The sequence below is a fragment of the Eleutherodactylus coqui genome, chromosome 5 (assembly GCF_035609145.1).
Source record: "Eleutherodactylus coqui strain aEleCoq1 chromosome 5, aEleCoq1.hap1, whole genome shotgun sequence".
Taxonomy (NCBI): Eukaryota; Metazoa; Chordata; class Amphibia; order Anura; family Eleutherodactylidae; genus Eleutherodactylus; species Eleutherodactylus coqui.
The window spans coordinates 5,055,935-5,081,441 of record NC_089841.1 but is presented as its reverse complement, the minus strand read 5'-3'; the positions used below and the strand labels follow the sequence as shown (position 1 = coordinate 5,081,441).

Sequence of the window (25,507 nt, the reverse complement as noted above, 5' to 3'; positions counted from 1 at the left end):
ACATTTGTGGACTCTGTGGGCGTATTAAGCTGGAACCAGCCTGTTTGCTGAGCTCTAGTGGTGAACCTCTTCAAAATTGGGGGCGAGAACCTGGAGGCAGCCCTCAGAAAACATTGTTTTGACAGGGGCTGGAGGCAGCCCTCAGAAAAACATAGTTTTTACAGAGCCCTTTGGCCCTCTGGAGAATTGGCTGTGCAGTGTGCTGACATGCTGGTTTAGGAGGAGAAGGAGGAAGATCAGAGAAGGATAGACCAAGCTATTTCTCCCCTTTTTTGGGGTGATAGAGGGTGCATGGTTCTCCAGTACCAGCTGAAAGATACTTTATGTTCTGCTGCTTTCCACCAGTGGAGAAGAGAAGTCTGGGGAAATCCAGGCTTTGTTCATCTTAATCATTGTAAGCCTGTTGGCGCTGTCAATTGACAGGCGGGTACGCTTATCCGTGATAATCCCCCCAACAGCACTAAACACCCTCTCTGATAACACGCTAGCGGCTGGGCAGGCCAGCACCTCCAAGAGCGCAAGTTCGTGCCACGTGTCCAGCTTTGACATCCAATAGTTGTATGGAGCAGAGGGATCACTGAGGATGTTATGTAATCCCTCACCCTCTTTTTACACTGTTCCCTCTTACTCAGCCTAGACTGGGGAGTGGTGACGCAGTGTGGCTGGGGTGCCATAAAACTGGCAAAGGCCTTGGAGAGTGTTCCCCTGCCTGCGCTGGACATCCTGCCTGTTTCCCACGTCTCCCCTGCTAGTTGGCCCACTGAAATACGTCCTCTACCGCTAGCATTGTCAGATGGGAAGTTTAGTATCAGCTTTTCCACCAGAGCCTTGTGGTATTGCATCAGTCTCGTACTCCATTAATCTTCGGGAATAAGAGTGGAAAGGTTCTCCTTATACCGTGGGTCAAGAAGGATGAAAACCCAGTAATCCTGGTTGGTCAGAAGGCGTCTAACACAAGGGTGACGGGAAAGGCAGCTTAACATGAAGCCAGCCATGTGTGCCAGATTCCGAATACACAACACATTGCTGTCCTCACTAGGAGGATGACTCTCAGTCTGCTCCTCCTCCTCTTCAGCCCATACACGCTGAACAGATGTGAAGGAAGTAGCATGGGTACCCTCTGCAGTGTGGGCAGCCGTCTCTTTCACCTCCTACTCCTCCAATACGCGCTGAGAAACAGATGTGAGGGTGGTCTGGCTATCAAGCGTCGTACTGTCGTTCCCCATCTCCTGTTCTATCCGCAAAGCATCAGCCTTTATGCTTAGCAGTGATCTTCTCAGCAGGCAAAGCAGTGGGATGGTTACACCTTTTGTGTTGACTCCTCAAAATTTCCTAACACCTGACAGATGTCAGACATCCATGCCCACTCCTCTGTGAAGAACTGCAGAGCCTGACTACTACTCCAACAGGCATGATGCAGCTCGTATTCAGGAATGGCTCTACGCTGCTCGTAAACCCTGGCCAACATGTGGAAAGTTGAATTCCAGCCCGTGGGCACGTCGCACAAAAGTCGGTGCACTGGCAATTGAAAGCACTGCTACAGTGTCCTGAGGGTGGCAGCATCTCTGGTGGACTTTCTGAAATGTGCACACATACGACGCACCTTGCTGAGCAGCTCTGACAAATTGGGGTAGTTTTTAAGAAAGTGCTGAACCACCAGATTGCCAGGCACGGCACATGTGTTAGTCTGCCAAGCTGCAGAGCCTCCACCAGGTTACGCCTATTGTTATACATGACCATGCCTGGTTGGAGGTTCAGCAGCGAAGCCACAGATCTGTCTGCTCTGCCAAACCTGTAACAGCTCTTGGGCGGTGTGCCTCTTGTCACCTAAGCTCAGGAGTTTCAGCACGGCCTGATGACGCTTCCCCATGGCAGTGCTGTAGCACCTCGAGCTACCGACTGAAGGCGGCATACTCACAGATGGTAATTGAGAGGTGGAGGAGGAGAAGGGAGGGTGTTGGAGGAGGTGGCATAATAAGCCGTAGAAACCATGAACTAGGTAGGACCCGCAATCCTCGGTGTGGGTGTCACGTGAGTGGACCCAGGCTCAGACTCGGTTAACCCACCAGGTTAACCCAATGTGCCGTCAGGAAGATGTAGTGACCCTGCCCGCCAGCACTTGTTCACGTGTCGGTGGTTAAGTGGACCCTCCCAGTAAGCGCGTTGGTGAGGGCACGGTTGATATTCTGTGACACGTGCTGGTGTAGGGTGGGGATGGCACACCGGGAAAAATAGTGCCGACTGGGGACCGAGTAGCGAGGGATGGCCACCGCCATCAGGTCGTGGAAAGCCTCAGTTTCTACCAGCCTATATGGCAGCATCTCCAGGCTCAGCAGTTTGGAGATATGCACGTTTAGCGATTGTGCATGCAGGTGGGTGGCTGCATATTAGCGCTTGAGCTCCAATGCTTGTGCTATGGACAGCTGAATGCTGCGCTGAGACACATTGGTGGAGGCAGTGGAGGAAAGTGCACATGAAGGGATGGCTGCAGGCCGGGAGACGTTCGTGCCTGCGTCCTGGGAGGGGGATTGCATCTCACTGCCACCATGTGACATAGTGGTGGCTCCCTGCTGATCTTGGTGCGACACAGGTTGCACACCACTGTTCATCGGTCGTCTGCGCTCTCATTAAAAAACCTCCAGACCTTCGAACACCTAGCCCTCTGCATGGGAGCTTGCTGTGAGGAGGTGCTGTGGGGAACAGTAGGGGGATTCCTTACTTTGGCCCTGCTTCTCCCTCTGGCCACACCACGGCCTCTTCCAACCTGTTTTGGTGCTGAACTTGCCTCTCCGTCTGAAGCCCTGTCTTCAGTAGGCCTACCAACCCAGGTGGGGTCAGTCACCTCATCGTCCACCAGCTTCATCTCTAAATCCTCAGTCTGCTCCTTCCTCGGACTTACTATCCTCACAACAACCTTACTGACAGACAACTGTGTCTCATCATCACACACAGGGGGATTTGGCATATGCTTTAAGCCCCCAAAAAAGGAAAATGAGAGGAGTTTTGTTAGTTCCTATCTAGTCTGTGTACACCAGTAGCAGTATACTGTATAGAATCAGTAACAGTATGCAGTATACAGCCGGGATGCTTATGCATGCTTTGGTCCCAGCCAGCCAAACTGCTGATGCTTGAAAGTACAGTTGTAGTCATAAAAAAGACTTTTGGGTTCTTTGAAGATGGATCCCGGCCTAAACGCTCCTTCTATCCTACACTAACACTCTCCCTCATTCACAGCAGCTCTGTCCCTCAGCTAATCCAGCCTCCGTGTGAGGCGAGTATCAGGTGACCTGAGTTTTTATGCTCCTAGCTCACCTGTTCCGGCCAGCCAATCACTGCTATGGACGTGCACAGGGTTGGCACATCATAGTAGGAGGTGCCAAAGCCTTCCCTGCATGTTCATTGGCTAAAAAAGCCGCTAAACATGTGTGGAGGAGAGGGTGAAATTTTCTCAATTACCGCGTGGTGTTCGCTCGAGTAATGAGTAGTTTCAAGTATGATAATGCCCGGACGAGCATGCTCGCTTATCTCTAATAAAGACCCATCTGTCTGGGGGTCCAACGTTGCTGTATGTTGCTGTGAGGAATAGGGTCTACATCTATCCTAGATACTCCTTATGCTTCCCTTAAAAGGTCTTTTTAAAGCTATGGAAGGTCATCATCTCCCTTCATGTTATGGAGCCTAACTGAGAAACAGACGGCCGATCAGTGACCACAGGCAGTGATTGATGTAGCAGGTGACAGATAGCATACGGGCTTTACTTTCCTCCATCACTAGAGGGGGCCATTGTAATACCCCATTTACACTGACAAATGATTGCTCTTTGCATAGTCTATAATAGCTCAGTAGCTACTATACAGCTATGCAGGCGCAGTGGGACACAGCCGCTATCTCTCACCGAACAATACAGCTGTTTTGCATAAGCAAACAGCTATAGTGTTCTCTGTGCTTAAAGCCCGTGCCCCACTGTGAATTTACAACAGGACACAGGCACAGAGAATCTTATCAGCGCAGCCGTCTGATAACAGCTGATCGCTCAGTTCTAGCATGCTAGAATTCATCGATCAACGACTTGTGCACAAAAACTGCACAATGTCCCTGCAGTTAGACAGATAGAGAATCGCTAAAAAGATTCTTTTGAGCGAATTGTAAGCGATTCTCGTTGCATCTAAATCAACCTTAAATCTGTTTACTGGCAACACACTGAATTGTGATCCCCTGAGATCTGAGGGATCGCTTGGTCCGCTATAAACCCTAAGAATCCCGCTATATGCAAATGGTTTTCAGAATGACGGGGATTGTGCAAACTCTGAGACATCCAGAAACAAATACTCAGCGACCCCCTATAAAGAACATATAAAGGAGTGTTCCATATACATCTAATACCCTCTCTTCTCTGAACACAGACCCCTGATGAGACTTGGTACAGTTGGGACTCATTGCGTCCATTCCCAGGATATATTTACGGTGTGATGCCTATCTACAGTTCTATTTGTGCCCAGTTGCTCTACAGTGCCCGTTTTCTCCACCTGGATAAAGACACCCCCTCGCCTCAGGTTTTTGCTGATGCAATGCAGGCTGGAAATAACCAGGGGATAACAGTTATATGTGTTGTATGTCCATATGTGTATACTGCCTGGGACACGGGGGGTCTTTTAAAGAATTTAATAACAATAATATTGTATTTATATATACCATGTTTCCCTAAAATAAGATGTACCCCGATAATAAGCCCTAACCTGATTTTCAGAAAGGTTGGAGGGGGGTGCTTGAAATATAAGCCCTAGCTACACTACATAAAAAAATAAATAAATAAATACTCGCCTAGCAGGTGCCGTCTGGGTCTCTCCCGCTGGTCTCCGGCGCTCCAACAGGCTTCCATGCAGTTCTCAGCTGACAGAGCATCTCTTGCTGGTAATACGGCTTGAATAACCCACCTGCAGCAAGCAATTGCTCTGATTAGTTCATCAAGTAGCGTCTGTGGATGGCTGAGCCGCAGCGCTCGTGAACCAGAGTGCACCCGGTAACATCTCCAGCACGTCAGGACGATTGCTCCGCTTATGTTAGGGACTTCCGATTCCTCACCAGCCCAGGGCTAGCTCAGCCCTAGTTTCTGACTTGTACCAAGCTATGCGCTGAGAAGTGAGCATCTGCCCTCTGGGTCAGCTGTCGGTCCTGTTGGGTGACTTCCACCAGCCCGGAGGGCCGACACAGTGGTTCCACACTCACAGACGTAACTGTACCCGGAAGCCATGGATCCCACGAAACCCAAGAAACGCAGGTCTGTCTGATCTGTTTCAGGAACTGGCACTTCAGCAGGAGCTGATTTTTGTTAACCTTCACAATGTGAGCGCCCATCTTGGCAGCGCGTCAGCTACTGCTGCGTCACCGCAGAACTCCACAGCTGTGGCTGCCGCTGCACCACCTCAGGCTGTGGATGCCGCGGCTGCTTCTGGTCCTTGACTAGCAGCGCCATCCCGCTATGAGGGGGATACAAGACAATGTCGGGGCTTTATTACCCACTGCTCCCTACCTTTCGAACTGTTGTCTGACCTTTTTGTATCCGATCACTCTAAAATCGCTTTTATAATGTCTCCCCTTTTGGTCAGGCTCTAGCATGGATTAATCCTCTCTGGGAGCGTAATGATCCACTAGTCAATAATCTGGCTCTCTTCATAGAGATCTTTCGTCAAGTTTTTGATGAACCAGGACAGGTTAAATCTCCCAGTGGTTTTGGCAGTTTCCGGTACCCAGATTCCGGTGGCGGCCTTTCTCAATTCTGGTTCTGCCGGGAATTTTCTCTGACAAGCCTTTGTTGACTGGTACAGGATTCCCATTTGTCGGCTCAAGGAGCCGCTGGTTGTTACCACAGTCAATGGCAGCACACTCCCCGACCCATCCAGTTTATCACTGAGCCTTTGGAGCTTACAGTTGACATTTTGCACTCCAAAACTATATCTCTGTTAGTGCTTCCTGCCAGAACCAGTGATTTACTCTTAGGTCTGCCATGGCTCCGTGATCACAATTAGAGATGAGCGAGCACACTGGTCCGGGCTTGATGCTCGTTCGAGTATTAGGGTGTTCGAGATGTTTGTTACTCGAGACGAGCACCACGCAGTACTCGAGACAATTCCATTTCCTTCCCCGCATGTTTAGCGCCATTTTCTAGCCAATAGACATGCAGGGAAGGCATTACCACTTCCTGCTGTGACGTTCCAGCCCTATCCCACCCCCCTGCAGTGAGTGGCTGGTGAGATCAAGTGACCACCGAGTACTTAAAGCGGTCCCGCCCGCGGCTCGCCTCAGACACACGCTGGGAGTGATCAGGGAGAGTGCTGCTGCTGATATAGGGAAAGTGTTAGTGTAGGATCCTGTCTACAAGAGCCCCAACGGTCCTTCTTAGGGCCACATCTGACCGTGTGCATTACTGTTGTGGCTGGCTGGGAGCAGTTTAGCACATTTTTATTTTTTTTCATCTCGGGCTGTGCAGGCCATTACAGCTATAGTGTTCTCAGTCTGCAATCTATTATACAGAGTATAGGAAAAGTGCTGCTGCTGATATAGGGAAAGTGGTAGTATAGGATCCTGTCTACAAGAACCCCAACAGTCCTTCTTAGGGCCACATCTGACCGTGTGCATTACTGTTGTGGCTGCTGGGAGCAGTTTAGCACATTTTTATTTTTTTTCATCTCTGGCTGTGCAGACCATAGCGTCCTCAGTCTGCAGTCAATTATACAGAGTATAGGGAAAGTGCTGCTGAGATAGGGACAGTGGTAGTATAGGATCCTGTCTACAAGAACCCCAACAGTCCTTCTTAGGACTACCTCTTACCGTCTGAATTTTACAGGGTTCTGGTGGGAGCTGTAGTCCATCAATATTGCACAGCTAGGCCTGTTTGCAGCCCTCTGTATAATTTTTTTCTGCCTGGAGTTAGCGTTACGATTCTGCTCTCTGCGTGAAAGTGTACGCATATAATTCCATAATTATTTACACCGGGCTGTGTCCGCAGTGAATTTGACGCTCAGCGTACGGCCACAGCGACTGATAGAGGGGAAAGTGATATACACACTATATAGCCTGTATTCTTTTACAAAAAAAACTAAAAGCAAAGCTCCTCGGTTGGGCTACCTTTGACTGTTTAAATTTTACTGGGTGTCTGATGGGAGTTGTAGTCACACACTATTGCACTTAGGCCTGTTTGCGGCCTTCCTTACTATTTTTTTCTGCCTGGAGTTTGCCTTACCATACCGCTCTCAGCGACAAAGTGTATGCATATAATTCCATAATTATTTACATCGGCCTGTGTCTGCAGTGAATTAGAGACGCACAGCGTACGGCCAACACAGGTACTTATAGAGAAAAGTGATATACACAGTATACAACCTGTATTCTTTTTAAAAAAACAAAACAAAAAGCCTCTTCTTAGGGCTACCTCTGAGCATCTGCATTTTACTGGCTGTCTGGTGGGAGTTGTAGTCCATCACTATTGCACAGCTAGGCCTGTTTGCAGCCTTCCGTATAATATTTTTCTCCCTGCAGTTTGCTTTACAATACCGCTCTCAGCGACAAAGTGTACGCAAATAATTCCATAATTATTTATACCGGTCTGTGTCTGCAGTGAATTTGGGATGCACAGCGTACGGCCAACACAGCCACTTATAGAGGGAAAGTGATATGCACAGTATATAGCCTGTATTCTTTTACAAAAAAACAATCAAAAAGCTCCTTGGTTGGGCTACCTTTAACCGTTTAAATTTCACTGGGTGTCTGATGGGAGTTGTAGTCCATCACTATTGCACAGTTAGGCCTGTTTGCAGCCTTCTGTATAATATTTTTCTGCCTGGAGTTTGCCTTACTATACCGCTCTCAGCGACAAAGTCTACGCACATAATTCCAAGATTATTTACACCGGGGTGTGTCTGCAGTGAATTTGACGCTCAGCGTATGGCCACAGCGACTGATAGAGTGAAAGTGATATACACAGTATATAGCCTGTATTCATTTTTTTTTAAAAAAAGCTCCTTTGTTGGGCTACCTCTGACTGTCTGCATTTTACTGGGTGCCTGGTGGGAGTTTTGGTGCATCACTATTGCATTGCTAGGCCTGTTTGCGGCCTTCCTTCCATTTTTTTCTGTGAAAATGAAAGTGTACGCATATAATTCCATAATTATTTACACTGCTCTGTGTCTGCTCTATTCGCAATCCACCATGCTGAGGGGTAGGGGTCAAGGACGTGGATGTGGACGCGGGCGAGGACGCGGAGGTCCAAGTGAGGCTGTGGGTACAGGCCGAGTTCCTGGTCCAGGTGAATCACAGCCGACTTCTGCGGAATTAGGAGTGAGGCAAGTTTCTGTTGTCCCCAGCTTCATATCACAATTTATGGGTTCACGTGGTAGACCTTTATTGCAAACAGAGCAGTGTGAGCTGGTCCTGTCGTGGATGGCAGAAAATGCATCGGGCACCCAGTCTTCTACGCAGTCCACTGCTGAAACTCTGAATCCTCTGGCTGCTGCTCCTCCTTCCTCCCAGCCACCTCACTCCATGAAAATGACATCATCTGAGCAGGCAGACTCCCAGGAACTGTTCTCGGGTCCCTGCCATAAGTGGAAAAACCTGGTTCCTCTCCCACTGGAGGAGTTTGTCGTGACTGATGCCCAACCTTTAGAAAGTTCCCGGGGTCCAGCTGAGGAGGCTGGGGACTTCCAGCAACCATCTCAAGAGCTTTCAGTGGGTGAGGAGGACAATGATGATGAGACACAGTTGTCTATCAGTGCGGTAGTAGTAAGGACAGTACGTCCGAGGGAGGAGCGCACAGAGAATTCGGAGGAAGAGCAGCTGGACGATGAGGTGACTGACCCCACCTGGTTTGCTAAGCCTACTGAGGACAGGTCTTCAGAAGGGGGGGCAAGTGCAGCAGCAGGGCAGGTTGGAAGAGGCAGTGGGGTGGCCAGGGGTAGAGGCAGGGCCAGAGCGAAGAATCCCCCAACTGTTTCCCAAAGCACCCCCTCGCACCAAGCCACCGTGCAGAGGCCTAGGTGTTCAAAGGTGTGGATGTTTTTCTGTGAGAGCGCGGACGACCGACGAACAGTGGTGTACAACCTGTGTCACACCAAGATCAGCCGGGGGCCCACCACTACCAGCCTCACCACCACCAGCATGCGCAGGCATATGATGGCCAAGCACCCCACAAGGTGGGACGAAGGCCGTTCACAGCCTCCGGGTCACACCACTGCCTCTTCCCCTGTGCTCCAACCTGCCACACAGATCCAACCCCCCTCTCAGTACACAGGCACGAGCGCCTCCCGGCCTGCACCCACACCCTCACCTCCGCTGTCCTCGACCTCATCCAGCAATGTCTCTCAGCGCCTTCACAGCTGTACTAGCATCAAAATCCGCTTCATGCCCGTGATTGCTGAGGCTGTGGGCCGAGACCTATGTCCCGGGGGAACTGCAACTGTGCCAGGTTGGGCCTGTGGATCTTTTTCCTGGCTAATCCAGTCTTTGGAGCGGTGAAAGAAAACGTAACTGATTTAATGAGACCTTCACAGGCATACTAGCATCGGAGTCTGCTCTATGCCCACGATTGCTGAGGGTGTGAGCTGAGGTTTGTCCGAAGTAAACACTGAGTATTGCTGCATTGTGGAGATGTGTAGAAGTGCTGCACCTGAGTCCCCTTTATGCCCACGTTTGCTGCTCCTGACGGAGGTGGCACAGGATTGGAATGAAGATCGAACGTCAATTTCTCATTGATTCTCTACAGCATTGTGGGCTATCGCCCACCCCTTTTAAAGAAGGTCGCTACCCGGCCCTGCCAACCCTCTGCAGTGTGTGCCTCCGGTTCCTCCTCATGGCAGACTCACTTATAAATAGACATGAGGGTGGTGTGGCTATGAGGCCAGCGTGTGGCATGAGGGCAGCCGAAGGCTGCGCAGGGACATTTTGGTGTGCGCTGTGGACACTGGGTCGTGCGCGGGGGGGGGGGGGGGGGTTGGGCAGCAGGTAACCCAGGAGAAGAGGCAGCGGTGTGTCCCGCAGGCAGTGATTGTGCTTTGTTGGAGGTAGTGTGGTGCTTAGCTAAGGTATGCCTTGCTAATGAGGGTTTGTCCGAAGTAAAAATTGTTGGGGGGGGGGGGGCACTCTTACCGCTATTGTGGCTTAATAGGGGGACCTGGGAACCTGAGATGCAGCCCTGCATGCTGCCCCTCGCCTGCCCTATCCATTTCTGTGTCGTTTCCATCACTTTCTTGGGTTTTCTATTTTTGCTGGAATTCTATAAAGGGATTGTTTAACCCTTTATATACTGAGTATCATTAAGGATCTGATACATAACTTGACACTTTCTTTGCAAGATCACCCTGTAGGGATATAAATACCTCTCCTAAAATACCCTCAAAGGATCGGGGCACTAAACATTCGGGAAACTGTGCTCTTCTATCCTGACGGGTCACTCTGTGACTAACGTTATCAAGAACACAACACACCTGAACTCCCTCTATGCTTAAGGGACAGGGGAATCTGATGAGACTATTAAAGGTGCAGTCTCAGTATAAAACAGTGCAACACAAGATCACCTGACTATCTAGAAAAAGATTGTTGACACCAAGGCTTTTCCTTATCCGTCTCTGTAACCCGGGCTGAATCAATGGCCATAGGCTATCATCCCAGATATAGCACAAGCGTTCTATAAGTGGTTTAGGTGCCTGGTACCCATTTATTAGCAGGGTCACACAAGAGACGGTTCATGCGACTGAGGAGCCAAGGAATAAATCATTCAAAAAGATACATTCCCTCGGGGTTTATCATACATGTTTTGTTCTGTCAAGTTTTTAAAAGTTAATTAATAAAGTTAGTAAATTTTAACAGATTCTGAAAGTCAGAGAGGACCATGTAGTCACTGCTGGTGCCACTGTGCGTGCGCTCTCCACTGACTGCTATGGTCGCACTCCAGGGAACCTGCCGTGTGGGCACCACAACCTACTTCATGGTGCTCATACCTGCTGACAGGTTCCCTGTACACCTTATGTGCTCCGCTCAGCTTACATTCAGCTCCACATTATAGACATAGAAGTAAGACCCCAAACAAAGCTGCTACAGAACGACCTCCCGATGAATACCCAGAAGGGGCCAAAATGGAGTTACTATTGGGGAGGGGCGGGGCTCACTGGGTACCTCAGAAGCCCTATGCTATGGTGTCCAAAAATTATACCTGTAATCTCTGCACTGCTTTCCTTCCGAGCCGCGCCACGTACCCAAACATCAGTTCCTTCCACATATGGGACATTACCGTAGTTGGGGAAAATTGCTTAGAAATATTAGGGTTTTTTTTTGCCAGCCCCCTACTCCACCCATCCCCTCGCCCACCATCCCCGCATCAATTTTTTTAAAAATTTTATAGCCCAATGTTAACGACTATTACCAAACACCTACGGGATCACAACAGTTACTATACACCTCAATGAATTGCTTGAGGGGCCTTGGTTCCAAAATAGGTTCCACGGTGCCAATACCCAGGAGGGCTGCAAATGAGAGCTCAAAGTTATGCCAGACAATTCTGTGCTCCAAAAGCCAGATAAGGTTCCTTCCCTCCAGAGCCCTGGCATGCGCCCGACAGCAGGTTACTATATAAGGGAGCGCAGGAGGAAATGGGCTTTCTTCTACTGCCCCCCCCCTCTTCATCCCTGCAGAGCCCTCGCATGTGCCCAACAGCAGGTTACTAGATATGGCAGCACAAGAGGAAGGGGTCTTTCTTCTACTGCCCCCCTCTTCATCCCTGCAGAGCCCTCGCATGTGCTCGACAGCAGGTTACTTCAGGGAGCTCTGCAAATGTGATATGGCATTCAAAAGGGATTCTAGCAAAAGCCAAACATCGCTGCTTCCCTTCGGTTCGCGGCCATGTGCCCAAACGTACGTGGTTTTAGAAAAAAAGACTAATGATTTAGGCCCATTCTAAAATACCCATGGGGTCATAATACTCAGTATACCCCTTTATGAACTCCTTGACGGGTGTAGTTTCTAAAATGGGGTCTTTTGAGGCGGGTTTCTTATGTTTTGGCTGCCCTTCAGACATTTGTAGACAGCTATTAAGTCTCCTCTCAGCCTTCTCTTCTGCTAAACATTCCCAGATCCTTTAACCGTTCCTCATAGGACATGATTTGCAGACCGCTCACCATCTTGGTAACTCTTTTCTGAACTTGCTCCAGTTTGTCTATGTCTTTTTTAAAGTGGGGTGCCCAGAACTGGACCCAGTATTCCAGATGAGGTCTGACTAAGGAAGAGTAGAGGGGGATAATGACTCTATGCTTCTCCTAATACATCCCAGAATTGTGTTTGCCTTTTTGGCTGCTGCATCACATTGTTGACTCATGTTCAGTCTTTGATCTATTAGTATACCTAAGCCTTTTTCACATGTGCTGCTGCTTAGCCCAATTCCTCCCATTCTCTATGTGCTTTTTTCATTTTCCTTGCCTAGATGTAGGACTTTGCATTTCTCCTTATTAAATACCATTCTGTTAGTCGCTGCCCACTGTGCAAGCTTTTCTAGATCTTTGGAATAGTCTCTCTCTCTCTTCCCTAGTGTTAGCTATCCCTCCTAGTATTGTGTCGTCGGCAAATTTGATCAGTTTTCCATCAATTCCCTCCTCCAGATCATTTATAACAATGTTGACCAACACTGGGCCTAGGACAGAGCCTTGTGGTCCCCACTTGATACATTCTTCCACTTGGATGTGGAGCCATTGATGATCACCCTTTGAGTACGATCACTCAGTCAGTTGTGAATCCGCCTAACAGTTGCCTTGTCAATCCCAGATTGGGTCATTTTCTCAATAAGTATGGGATGAGATACTTTGTCAAATGCTTTACTAAGGTCAAGATATACTATATCCACCGCATTTCCCTGATCAAGCCAGTCAGTGATACTATCATAGAAGGAAATTAGATCAGTCTGGCATGACTTGTTTGTTACAAACACATGCTGGCTCTGGTTAATTACTCCATTCTCATCCAAGTACTTGCATACATGCTGTTTAATAATCTGTTCAAAAATCTTTCCTGGTATAGAAGTCAGGCTCACAGGCTTATAGTTTCCTGGATCCACCTTCTACCCTCTTTTAAAGATAAAGACAACATTTGCCCTTTTCCAATCTTCTAGGACTTCTCCTGTTCTTCCGGAATTTTCAAAGATTATGGCGAGTGGTTCAGCAATTACCTCCGCTGCTCCTTTTAGTATCCTAGATGTAATTCATCTGGACCTTGAGACTTGAATTTATGTAAGTTAGCTAAGTGTCCCTTTACCATCTCTCTACTTACAGATAGCCTGCATTCTTTTATTCCCCTAATAGCAAAGGGAAGATCAGTTGATGTTCCATCTACTTTCTGAGAGAAAATAGATACAAAATAGGAATTTAAAAGTTCAGCCTTCTCAACATCATTCTTAACCGATTCCCCATTTTCATCTTGTAAGCATCCAATAGCATCTTTGACTTTTCTTGTTACGTTTGACCCCCCAAATCCTTTTTTATTGCTTTTGGCCTCTCTTACAAGCCTCAATTCATTATTAGCTTTAGCTTTTCTGACCCTTGCCTTACAGTTTCTGCAGACCGCATTATGTTCTTCTTTAGATGTTCCCCCCTCTTTCCATTTGATAAACATATTTTTCTTTGTCTTTAACGTGTACAAGTTCTGTGTTCATCCATCCTGGTTTCTTTAAATGCTTCCTTCGTTTAGCGATTGGTAACAATTGTGCTTTGAGAATCTCATTCCACAATATTTCCCAACCTTCTTGGACATTTCTGTCCTTAAGAGCATCCAGCCATTGGATTTTTCCTTTTTCTGAATTCATTGAAATCTGCCTTTCAGAAATCCAACCTTGAGGTCTGAGTCTTCTCAGGTCTTCCTCCCCTTGTTATCCAACATTCAAGGATATCATGATCACTGCCTCCTAAGGTCCCAGCCACCCTTACTTCCTCAACCATTCCCTCCCTGTTGGTAAGAATTAGGTCCAAGATAGCAGATCCCCTTGTTTTCTCTTCTACCTTCCGGAAGATAAAGTTGTCAGCAAGAGCGGATAAGAATCTGTTGGATCCGTTACTTTTACCTGAGAGATTCCCAGCAAATGTCTGGATGGGTAAATCTCCCATGAATCACTATGTTGGGCTTCTTTGAGAGCTTGGCCATCTGATGTAGAAAGAGTTCATCAATATCTTCAGCTTGTCCAGGCGGCCTATAGTAAATGCCTACAATGGTGTCCTTTCTGTTGTCCTCTCCTTGTATTCTTACCCAAACAGTTTCTACAGAACCCACAGCTCTGAAGCTTGAATCTCTGTGGAGATGAATGTTTTGCTAACATACAACACAACACCTCCTCCCCTTTTATTAGGGCTGTTTCTTATAGATACATTGTATCCTTCAAGCCTTGTATTCCAATCATGTGTATCATTCCACCAAGTTTCCGTGATGCTTATGACATCATATTTCTCTTCCTGTGTTAGGAGCTCAATTCTCAAATGCTCTGTATATTTGTGTACAAACATGTTAGTTTGTGATCGGGGTCTCTTGCTCCTCTACTTGCCTTCTGAATTTTTTGTCTTTGTTCTTTCTTTCCATTTCTAATAACAAGGTTCTCAAATGTATTGGCTGTATATTTTTACCTGGCCTTTCACTTCCCTTCCCATACTATTCTAGTTTAAAGCTCTCCTAATGAGTGAAGCAAGGCGCCCACCAAAAATGTGCTTACCCGTTTTTGTAAGGTGCAACCCGTCTCTAGCAAGCAGTGCATCATACGGGTAATTCACTCCATGGTCTAGGAATCCAAATCTTTGCTGACGGCACCATCGACGTAGCCAGTTGTTCACCTCTAGAATCCTGTTCCACCTCCTTATTCCCTGGCCATCCACTGGCAGAATGGATGAGAAGACCACCTAAGCTCCTAGTTCCTTCACCTTCTTTCCGAGGTCTTCAAAGTCTCTGCAGATAGTTGCAATGATTTTTTTTGCAGTGTCATTTGTCCCTACATGTATTAGTAGGAATGGGTGGTGTTCTGTAGGCCTGAAGAGTCTTGACAGCCTATCAGACACATCTGTAATTTGTGCACCTGGAAGACAGCAGACAGCGGCCTCAGTTCCTCTCAATAAGGAATCCCCTACAACCACCTCTCTTTTTCTTCTTCTTCACAACAGCACTTCTTTTTCTCCATTCAAGAGCACTCTGTGCACTTCCTACACAGTTATTTGTGGTTAGAGTCATTTCTTGTTGTACCTCTTTCTCCTCTGCTCTGATCTTTGTGGGTGGAGTCATTTCTTGCTGCACCTCTTTCTCCTTCTGCTCAGGAACCAGTATGAGCTCCCCCTGCTTGAGAACCTCGTACCGGTTCCCAAGCAGTATGGGTGCTGGCTGACTCATGTTCTTCCTGCTTCTTTGGGTCACATGCTTCCATTCCTCGGCTTCTGCAGGTACACTGGACATTTCTTTCCCGTCAACATTTTGAAGACTTTCTTCTACTCTGTCCATTTCTAAACTTCATTTCACTCCACTTAGAAATGTTTTCGAGTTCTTCGGTACATTATACGGGACATTTAAATGAAAAAATAAAGTTATGATTTTTTGAAAGTGAGCAGGAAAAACCAACAATGAACAGTGAGACCCCCAACCAATCAGCCAGCTATCCCCTGTCCTGTGGGCGGGGCATAACTTGGAGTTCTGGTACAACCCCTTTAATAACCACTCCCACAATTCCAGATGATTTACTGCAAGGTTTTGGGGTGGTTAGGAGATAATTTGTAATTTTGGTAGAACCCCTTCAGCACCCCTGGAATGCGATGAGGAGGGGTTCACATACTTCTGGCTGTATAATTTAGATGTATATAGATATTTCTCAGATACTATCATGTGACTTTGTCTCCTTCAGGGCCGCCATCTTTGCTCTGTTATCCATCGTGCTGTTCCTCCTGGTTCTCCTTACCGTTGTTCTCCTGCGGAGATACGCTGTCTGGTCCCGATGTAAGACACCTCCCCTTGTGTACATTTGACCCTAGACTTGTAACCTATCATGTCTCATACTTCACATTCTCACACTTCTTCCAGGTTGGAGGAGACTCAAAGAGGAAGACGAGTCTACAGTCAAGGTAAGTTACCCATAAGACATCTGTCACCTTCATCACGTGGACCCGACAACTGGCCGTGTACCCAGGGGGTCACTACAACATTCTGTCAGAGCTCAATTGGGCATTGCCAAATATCAGCTAGGTGAACAAAGAGACCAGACCCCTATTACCAGACCCCCATTACGAGACCCCCATTACCAGCCCTGTAGGATTAAGGTCTCCTATCTTCTAAGGAGCCACAGCCTTGAAGTAATTCTTGGAGACGTGTCTGATGCTCCAAACTGGCAGTATATGGAATATTACACGGTGCCAGCCTGATCTGAATGGAATGCTCTGACAGAGCAGCTCGAGCTGACAGAGATAGCAGGGCTCCTTCTCTGATGCCGCTATAAGCTCAGGTAACCCCTTTAACCTCTTCCTGACATGCACCATTCATGTATAGTGGAGGATATCATACATGGTGGGTGTCAGACATCTTTAACAGTTGATACCCACTTGCAACAGCTGCAACCAGAGATATCTCCACTCGTGGCTGTTAACCCTTTAACGTATTGAAATAATCACAAGTTAGAGTCCCCTATGAGGACTACAAAAAAAAAAAGAATAGTAAAAAACAGAATTTTTTGACTCTTAGAAAAAAATTTTTAAATATTAAGTTTTAAAAAAAATAATTTCCCAGTTCTTGCATAGAAAAAGCAAAAAAAAAATAATGGAATTGCTGCATCCCTGAAAGTCCAATTTTTACTGCAAATATATTTATCCAGAACAGTGAATGACAACCAAAATGAAAACAAGACACGGTGCCAGAATTTTACTTTTTTTCGGCCACTCCCAACTGCAAGAAAAAAATTAAATAAAAAGTACCCCCAAATGGTACAGGTCACCTCTTAAAAAAGGAGCCATCGCACAGCCCCATCGATGGAAGAATCTAAACGTTACGGAGCGCAAAAAAGGTAGCAGAAACAATTTTTGAGGTATTTTTTTTAAAGTAGTACCACAGTACATTAAAAAAAACGTAAAGATTTGGTATGGCCGTAAGCATACTGACTGACGGAATAACAGTAACATATCATTCTTACTGCATCCTGGCTGCCCCCCCCCCCCCCCCCCCCCCCCCCCAAAAAAAAAAAAACAACAAAAAAACTGTGCAATTGCATTTTTCCCATTTCATCCCACTTAGAAATTTAAAAAAATGTTTCAGTGGATTTTAAGGTAACCACAGAAAGCGGCCGTATACTTACTGACTATGGAGTGCATATAGATGCATCCTCTCACCATGCAGGTAGCATGGTGCCCCTCACAGGGGTAATTCGCTCCCCAATTTGGTAGTCAGCTACCTGCATGGTGAGAGGATGCCTCTATATGCACTCCTCACTCAGGACCCTTAGTATCTTGATCTGTGTTCCTCATTTCTAACAATCTTCACTCTCATTTTAGAAGATGAAACCTCAGAGTAACGTAACCACCATCTATGCCACCGCCGGTCAGCCACGAGACAGTGAAAACTCAGTGCAGCTTCCACAGTCGGGACATTTCTACCAGGAGATTGCTGATGTCCGTGTGGGGGTAAGATCTCTGTCACACATCACAAATGAAAGTGCAGAACCCTTGTAGTTCTGGATCCTAATCATCCCCCCCAATCTGTATCAGGCAAACTTGACACCTGTTTGTGATGTGGCCCTAAGAGAACTCTGCACAGTGGATCCGGGCCCCCTACACTTCTGTACATTATGTTGACAAAAGTATTGGACACACATAGAAAATGATGAAATTAGACTTTATCACATTTTTCCATCTGGTCTTGGGCCGCATTTGGCCTCAAATACTGTAGTAACCCTCCTAGGCTGCTTTCTACCAATTTCCCATAGATGTGTGGAGGAGCTTGCCTCCATCCCTCAAGGATAGCTTCAGATCGTAATGGGGGGATGATGGGCATATTAGATGTGCACTGATACCAGTTCATCCCAAAGATGCTCATTGGGATTGAGATGTAGATTTTGGGCTGGCCAATGATGTTTACAGATGTTCTGCTCCTCAAACCAAGACTCAACACTGTGTGCCGTATGACATGGTGCATCGGTTATGTTGGTGGAGACACAGAGCTGTACCAGCGCATTACCACAGGGCAGATAATACCACATTATCCGGGATGTCTCTGTACCCACTGGTGTTGAGGGTGGACTACATTATAACCAATGGCCCTAGTTCTTCCCAGCAGAAACAGCCCCACACAATAATAGAATCACCTCCAAATTTCACTGTCGGGACAAGTGTAAAAAACGCTTTCCAGGCAACCACCACAACCAAGTGCCGCTATCCAATCAAAAGATGTTGCCCTGTGATTCAGCTGTCCACAACACTTGCATCCAATCATTTACAGTTCAATGCTCCAAACACCATTGTGCATTCACTGGTGTAATTTTGGGCTTGTGTGCAGCCGCTCATCTATGGTAACCCTTTGCATGCCGTTCCCTACAGATGGTTCTGGTGCTAATGGATATTCCAGTGGCCTGTGTGAGCTCCTGAGCGAGGGAAGACAATGTGTGTGATGCCTTTCCAGCTCGTACAAGGCTTTTGGTTCCATGTTTTGTAAAAACGCACCGGATGGTTTCCATTCCCCAATAACATGGCCAACAGTCGAATTTGGAAGGTCCAAAAGTGCTGTCCTGTGCTGTCCAATGTCCCGTACTGATTGGTTGGTGACATCCCCCCACCAGACCCCATAGTCAGCTCTACACCTGGAGGCATCTGATGGTTTCTCTACTGGGATCTCTTGTGTGATCCTCTTGCAAAGTCCGAGGAGGGGGCCGACAGCCGAGGAGATAGCGGGGTGAATAAGGTCTTATGACTGTGCTCTACCATTTCCTCCCCTAGGGGTAGCACAGGACCTGTCCAAGTTACTGCTGGAGGAGTTGCACAGGGAAAACCCATTCCACAGTTTACCTTAAGGCTCTCTGATGTCACGGGTGACGCCACAGTTCCGTCCTTTCTGAGCAGAACCAGGAACGGTTGGTAGAGCTCGTTTGTTTGAGTAGAATGTTAACAGTCCATGAACATTCCATCCGCCAGAAAAACACAGGTGCAATACAGGATAGTGGTGTGACTGGGAGGATTCTCAGGATGGCAGAAGAAGCCACAGTCCCAGTTATCTGTGGGGTTCTGCTCCCAGCAACTCTCTTCACTCTCTCTCCAGCTCTGCACCAGTACACACTCACATTTGAGGTTGCACTCAGCATTGCAGGGTGGTTCCTCTTACTCTCTCTCAGTACTACATATTAGCACCGACAGGGCCTGGGCAGGCATCAGGCCATCGCTCAGCCTCTTCCATCTTGGCACGGTTTCTCCTACTTCCTAAAAGTTCATTTCTCCCCAAGACAGACTCAACTACTTGCCCTCTTGCAGACATGCATAAACTCCCTCAAGTTCTTCAACTCCTTCTCTCTACATCCTTACTCAAATGGATATCAAATCACAGTCACATGACATACAACAAGATACATTTCTCAGACATAACCCAGACATTAACTCATTCAGTGCTGCAAAGTTGCAATACACAACATAGAAGACGCTGACAATACAAAGGCAGAAGACAAACACTTAACATTATGGAGGGGCCCTGTTAACTCTGGGCCACTACACTCGCCTTTTTACATAATGCACACACATCACCTGACAGCACAGGATTGGTGGGGGGCCAATACTTTTGTCAACATAGTGTATACTGTCTACATGTGTCAGATAAAGTGTAGAATTTGTGCCATCCTGAGGGCAAATGGGTGAACTGACTACTGGATCGGATACATAATGAGCTGCTTGTGTGCAGAAATAACACCTTAAGGCCAGGTTCACATCTGCATCAGAGCCTTTGAAAAGCTGAAAAAAGTAAAACAATGGACACCATGACAGAAACACAAAAGACCCCATTATAGTCAATAAGGTCCATGGTGTGCTACTGATGTCCGCCATGTGAGAAATTTGGTGCTACCAGAATTTCCAGTTTTCTATTTCTATGATGGACCAGAAAAATGGAAATGCAGATGTAAACCCACCTTAAAGGGGTTGTCCCGAGGCAGCAAGTGGGTCTGTACACTTCTGCATGGCCATAATAATGCACTTTGTAATGTACATTGTGCATTAATTATGAGCCATGCAGAAGTTATAAAAAGTTTTATACTTACCTGTTCCGTTGCTGGCGTCCTCGTCTCCATGGTGCCGACTAATTTTCGCCCTCCGATGGCCAAATTAGCCGCGCTTGCGCAGTCCGGGTCTTCTGCAGTCTTCTATGGGGCTCCGTGTAGCTCCGTGTAGCTCCGCCCCGTCACGTGCCGATTCCAGCCAATCAGGAGGCTGGAATCGGCAATGGACCGCACAGAAGAGCTGCGGTCCACGGAGGAAGAGGCCATCTTCAGCGGTGAGTAGAGAAGTCACCGGAGCGCGGGGATTCAGGTAAGCGCTCCGGTGAGCTTTCTTTACCTCCCTGCATCGGGGTTGTCTCGCGCCGAACGGGGGGGGGTTTGAAAAAAAAAAAAACCCGTTTCGGCGCGGGACAACCCCTTTAATTCATCACCTGACCATCCCAGAAGAGCTAAATGCCTTGTTTGTAAATATGCTAATAACCTTCAGGGGAAATTGTCAAAGAAATCTATTGACGGTGCTCAGGGGGGGGGGGGGGGGGGGGGGCAGGTGTCATAATTACCTCTGTTTACCCAGAATCCATCAGTCTCTGTCTTTTTGTAACCTCCATTCATTTCCCTCGGTCTCTGCAGCTTGGAGCTCACAGTTACAGAATACCGTCTGGTTATACATACGTAGAGTCCATTCCTGACCCCAAGGAGTGGCCACTTTTCATGCAGGGTGATTCTTAAACACGGCCCTCTTATGTCTAATGGGAATCCAGGAGCCACTCAGGCCTGGCAGACAGTGTGCAGCCATAAGGGTCACATTGATCTTGGATTGCAACCAGGCCTCAAATCCTAGGGCACTCCCTTCTGCAACCAGACCTTACTGGCCTTTGTCATAACTAGTGTTGCTCGTCTTGATCGGCCGGGGGGTTAAAATTGTCTCGATTTTAGAAAATTGGTAAGTCTAAACTGATTTTGGGTGAAATCCTCCAAAAATTGAATTTCCCATAATGTCAGCCTGCAGCACCTTAATGATGTAATGTAGAATGTGGCAGCATAAATGGTGCAGACGGCTAAAAAAAGAGCCTTTATTGTTCCATAAAGAGACTACAGGCAACGTTTCGACCTTTTTAGGTCTTTCTCAAGCCTGAAGACAACACCAGACAACATGCATTAAATGAATACATAGACATCGTAAAACACATATATAACAGAAACAAAGGGGTATAGTACATAGCGCTATCTGTAGAAACAGAGCAGTAGCTCCGTGCTTCGATGCCCGCCGCGACCAAGATTGCACACTTATATAGTAACCGCAAAATAGCCTCATAGCCATAGTACCTCCCATGTGTGATATTACTTCCAGATGTTGTATCACTTGAAAGTCTACTAACCTCATCTTGCAGCAGTTTATCGTCACCAACATCGCCGTGCATGCACAACGTGATGTCACCCCATCAGCAGCGTGTGACAAAACCACATCACTGTCACATGACAAGGGGCGTCAGCATACTCAGTGCATCAGCATACTCACGCCATCAGACGTAAGCACGCCTGTATATCGTGACATCACCACGTCAATCGCCTGCTGTGGGGGGCGTAACTAACAGTGTAGTGGCGCTCTTGGGTCATTCAGTGTAGATACAATTATAAATACATCAGCGCATGTGTGACATGTGTGACATGTGCGGCCTCATGCGAGGCAGCACAGACAGCCGTCGTTCGGCACATCTATGTGGTGGTAGCGTTCCAGCGGCTCCTAAATAGATCCGCGTGATGGTGAGCAGCGCTGGCGTGCATTGCAGGGAGAAGATGGTCAGCAGCGGAGGCCATGCATTTGGGGGAGGACATGGTGAGCGGCGCATGCCTGGCTGAAGCAGTGCCATGGAAGGCCACAGCTGGCAGTGCATTGCAGCGCTGCGGCACCACGCGCAGAGTAATACCGCTGTAGGAGTAGGAGGACGACAGCAGGGAGCCCTAAGAGCTCAATGGAGGGACAGTCACTCCTGGCCTTAGGGAGGGCACAGAGACGTGGGAATACTCAGTGACAACAAACGGCCATGGCTGACAACAATGCATCCTCGGACCTTGTATTCTTGAACTAATCAGGAGCTAGGGGTGTGAGAGGGGCGTTCCTCCTGTCAAACACCTATCTTCCAGTGGTGTCAAGATACACTAATACCGTTACTCACATATGACTGAGCATGGACATACCAAAGACCACACTGTGCCCTTAAGATGCTGGTGGTCCTGCTGCTGGTGGTGCTGCTGCTGCTTTCCTCCTTCTACTCCTCCCAAAGTAATTTTCTACAGCACAAGGAACATGTGTAGCTCTCCAGCTGTTCCTTGGAGGAGGTCCGCACTCGGCTGTTCTGTTTAGCTGGTAGAATTTGTCCTTGTAAACCTTATGATATTGCGTATAAAACAATGAGCTCACCTGCTCTCTTCCGTGGCACAATTTTTTGATCTCGGAGACCCTATGTGGGCTTTCTTGTGTTTTCAGTGACACCGCAGCACTATGATTGACCACCACACGATTCTACACTATTTTAATCTATTTTGGCGAGGAGTGTAGCGTTCCTCAGATGTGTGACTGTATCCCCATGCAATTTGGGTGACTTTAGATGATTGGGGACCTTCTAAAGGGCAAATTAGTGAACTCAGTTTTTCCTCCTACTGACTTTAATGGGCATTGGAATTGGCTGTCCCAATTCATGATGATTTTTGTGAAGTCGATACAACCTGATTATTCCACTAATCGCTGATCACTAGTCATCAGATCCTGGAAGAGAAGAGCTGCTGAGAGCGAAAAGTTGGAAGTAATATACCCTCCTCAACAATGAAATTGCAACACCAAGAAGGAAAAGTTGTAGAACTATGGAAATCGCAGGATGGATAGACATGATATTGATGTGCAAACCGTGAAAGAATGGGAACAAAATACCCCAAACATCTTAACTTATTGAGTATGGAGTATGAGCGCCACACACACGCCCAGTATGCTATCAGTAAGGGTTGGTAATGGTTGTCTGTAGAACGTTCTGCCACTCTGAATGCACTTTGGTGTGCAAGTCATCCAGATGCGCTGCTGGCGGCTCCCTTTACAATTGCCAACCAATTGTAGCCCAGATGTGCTTGATGGGAGACAAGTCCGGAGACGCTGCAGGCCATAGTAGCACATTTAGGCCACACAGGCTGCTACAGTTGCACAAGTAGCATGCATCCTGGTGTTGTTGTGTTGAAAAACTGCTTCTAGGACACTTCGTAGAAAAGGACCCACGACCAAATCAATATAACGCTGAGCTGTTAGTCTACCTGGAATGGAGTCTAGAGGGGTCTGGCTACTGTACATTGTGCCACCCCACACCATAATCACAGCAGTAGGCCCTCGTGAAGGCCTCTTCATGGTGTTGTCCACATGGTCTCCGGACTATCATGGCATCTGAGACAAAAGCTCATCAGCTGAAGAGGACTGACCTCCATTCCAGCCTCCATTACCATCTTGTTCCTCACCACGATAGCCTATGAGAGCGATGCTTTGAGGATAGTGGGACACATGTTGCTGGATGTCTGGCTCGTAGCCCAATCAGCGCCTCCTGATGGTTTGTGTAGACACTGGTTGATGCCGGAGGCTTGGGATGTGAGGTCCTATTTCTCTTGCAGTACAGAATGGATCACTATGCGCCATTCTTCTAATCTGATGATCCGTCCGTGCAGGGGTCGACTCTGTGCTCCTCTTGCTGTCATTGGAGTTTGTTGTTGTCCTCCCAACCACTAGGACACGCAACGTTGAGCATCTGACATCTCGGCCTATGTGCATAGTGATCTGCCAGAGTGATAAACCAAGGTCTCTCAGGTCAAGGATTCTGTCCCTCTCTGTTTGCCAACACATCAATGAACAGAAGGCATCACACCACAAGATTTCATCTGATTTTTGAGGTTTCATGTGGCTAGAAGGACTTGCTTTCAATCTGGCTTTGATACTATGAAAGCCCCTCCCACATCCCACAGATTGGAGCAAGGTCCTTGACAATGTGATCATTTGCATATCTTAGCAACACCTTCAACTTCTTCAATTAGCCCAACCTTATGGCTTGTCCTTCTTGGTGTTGTAATTTCCATGTTGAGGAGTGTATAGAGTGGTCCAAAATTATGCAAACATCTGAATAAATGGAAAACGGTTGTTGGGGACACCATCCTGTGTGTGGCATGTTGTTAAGGAGAAGGGGGCAAATCTGAACGGGGCGGTGTCATTTTAAAATCCGCCATCTTGGAACTAAGTCAATGTTTTCAAATAGGAAGGCGCGCATGTGACATATGTATCTACTGGAGAATGTGATGTATCATCTACCTTTATTCCTACCAAAGTTGGTAACTATTTTTTTGTGACATGGAACCCAAAGACGATCCACTACAGGATATGCTAGAAGTGCTCCTGTTGCTTCAAATCGTCAAGGCTATCCTCTTCTCCCATCCACGATGCCCTGATAGCAACACCTCAGCAGAAATACTTGAACAGGCATCCCAGCATTTGCAGTTACATCTGTCCCCGTATCTGGATTTTCACTATGCAAACCCTGGGCTTGACCTCACCCCACAGATAGAAGTCCTGGGGGATAGGATCCGGGGAGCGCTGGCACCACCCCACTGAGCCACTTCTCTGGAAACTGCTTGCTAGAAGAACACTTGCTAGAAGAACACTGGGGATGCACCATCTACGTTGCACCTCATCATGTAACCTCGTCCGATACTTGGCAGCATTAAGGTTACTGTCAATGAAGAATGGACCCACTGTCTTTGTACCCCACACACCGAACCACACCATGACTTTCTGCTCACCAACTACCTCGGAGAGATCTGTAGAGTGCTGGTTTGTGTGGGATCAGTAGTGAAGGTTTTGTTTGTTCACATAGATGTTCACTTCATCCCTGAACAGTATTGTATTGGTGAAATGTTTGTCCCGTTGAACCTGCTGTGACACCCGTTCCGTAATTAGTGATTGGGAACGTCCTCCTTGAGAGGATGCAGCAACTGGATCTTGTACCGGCGTCTATTGTGCATAGCCAGCATCTGCCCAATGGTGGCTCAACTCACGCTGCTCTCCTGTGACAGATGCTGGGTGCTACGATGCGGCTTCCTGCAGAAGGACGCCATTGTTGTTGCTTCATCTGTGGCCCTTTTATTCCATTGACTGGTGAATATTGGCAAGCAATTTGCCAACTGTGCCAGGGTGGATGGGTGGTCTGTTAGGGTACTGCACTCTCCAGAGATCAGTGTCTGTCCTCACCT

General features: G+C 47.5%; 1 protein-coding gene across 4 annotated transcripts in view; it reads left to right on the top strand.

Moving 5' to 3' along the window:
* The window catches only part of LOC136626860 (uncharacterized), a 56,022-nt gene that overhangs the window by 17,429 nt on the left and 13,086 nt on the right, over positions 1 to 25,507 (top strand). For 3 of the 4 annotated variants that reach the window (XM_066601819.1, XM_066601817.1, XM_066601816.1), the window contains exons 4-6: positions 15,902 to 15,993; positions 16,078 to 16,118; positions 17,535 to 17,663. In XM_066601819.1, coding sequence (XP_066457916.1) covers positions 15,902 to 15,993; positions 16,078 to 16,118; positions 17,535 to 17,663 — 262 coding nt within the window. The remainder of the gene's footprint in view (positions 1 to 15,901; positions 15,994 to 16,077; positions 16,119 to 17,534; positions 17,664 to 25,507) is intronic. The other variant, XM_066601818.1, reaches the window with a different exon arrangement.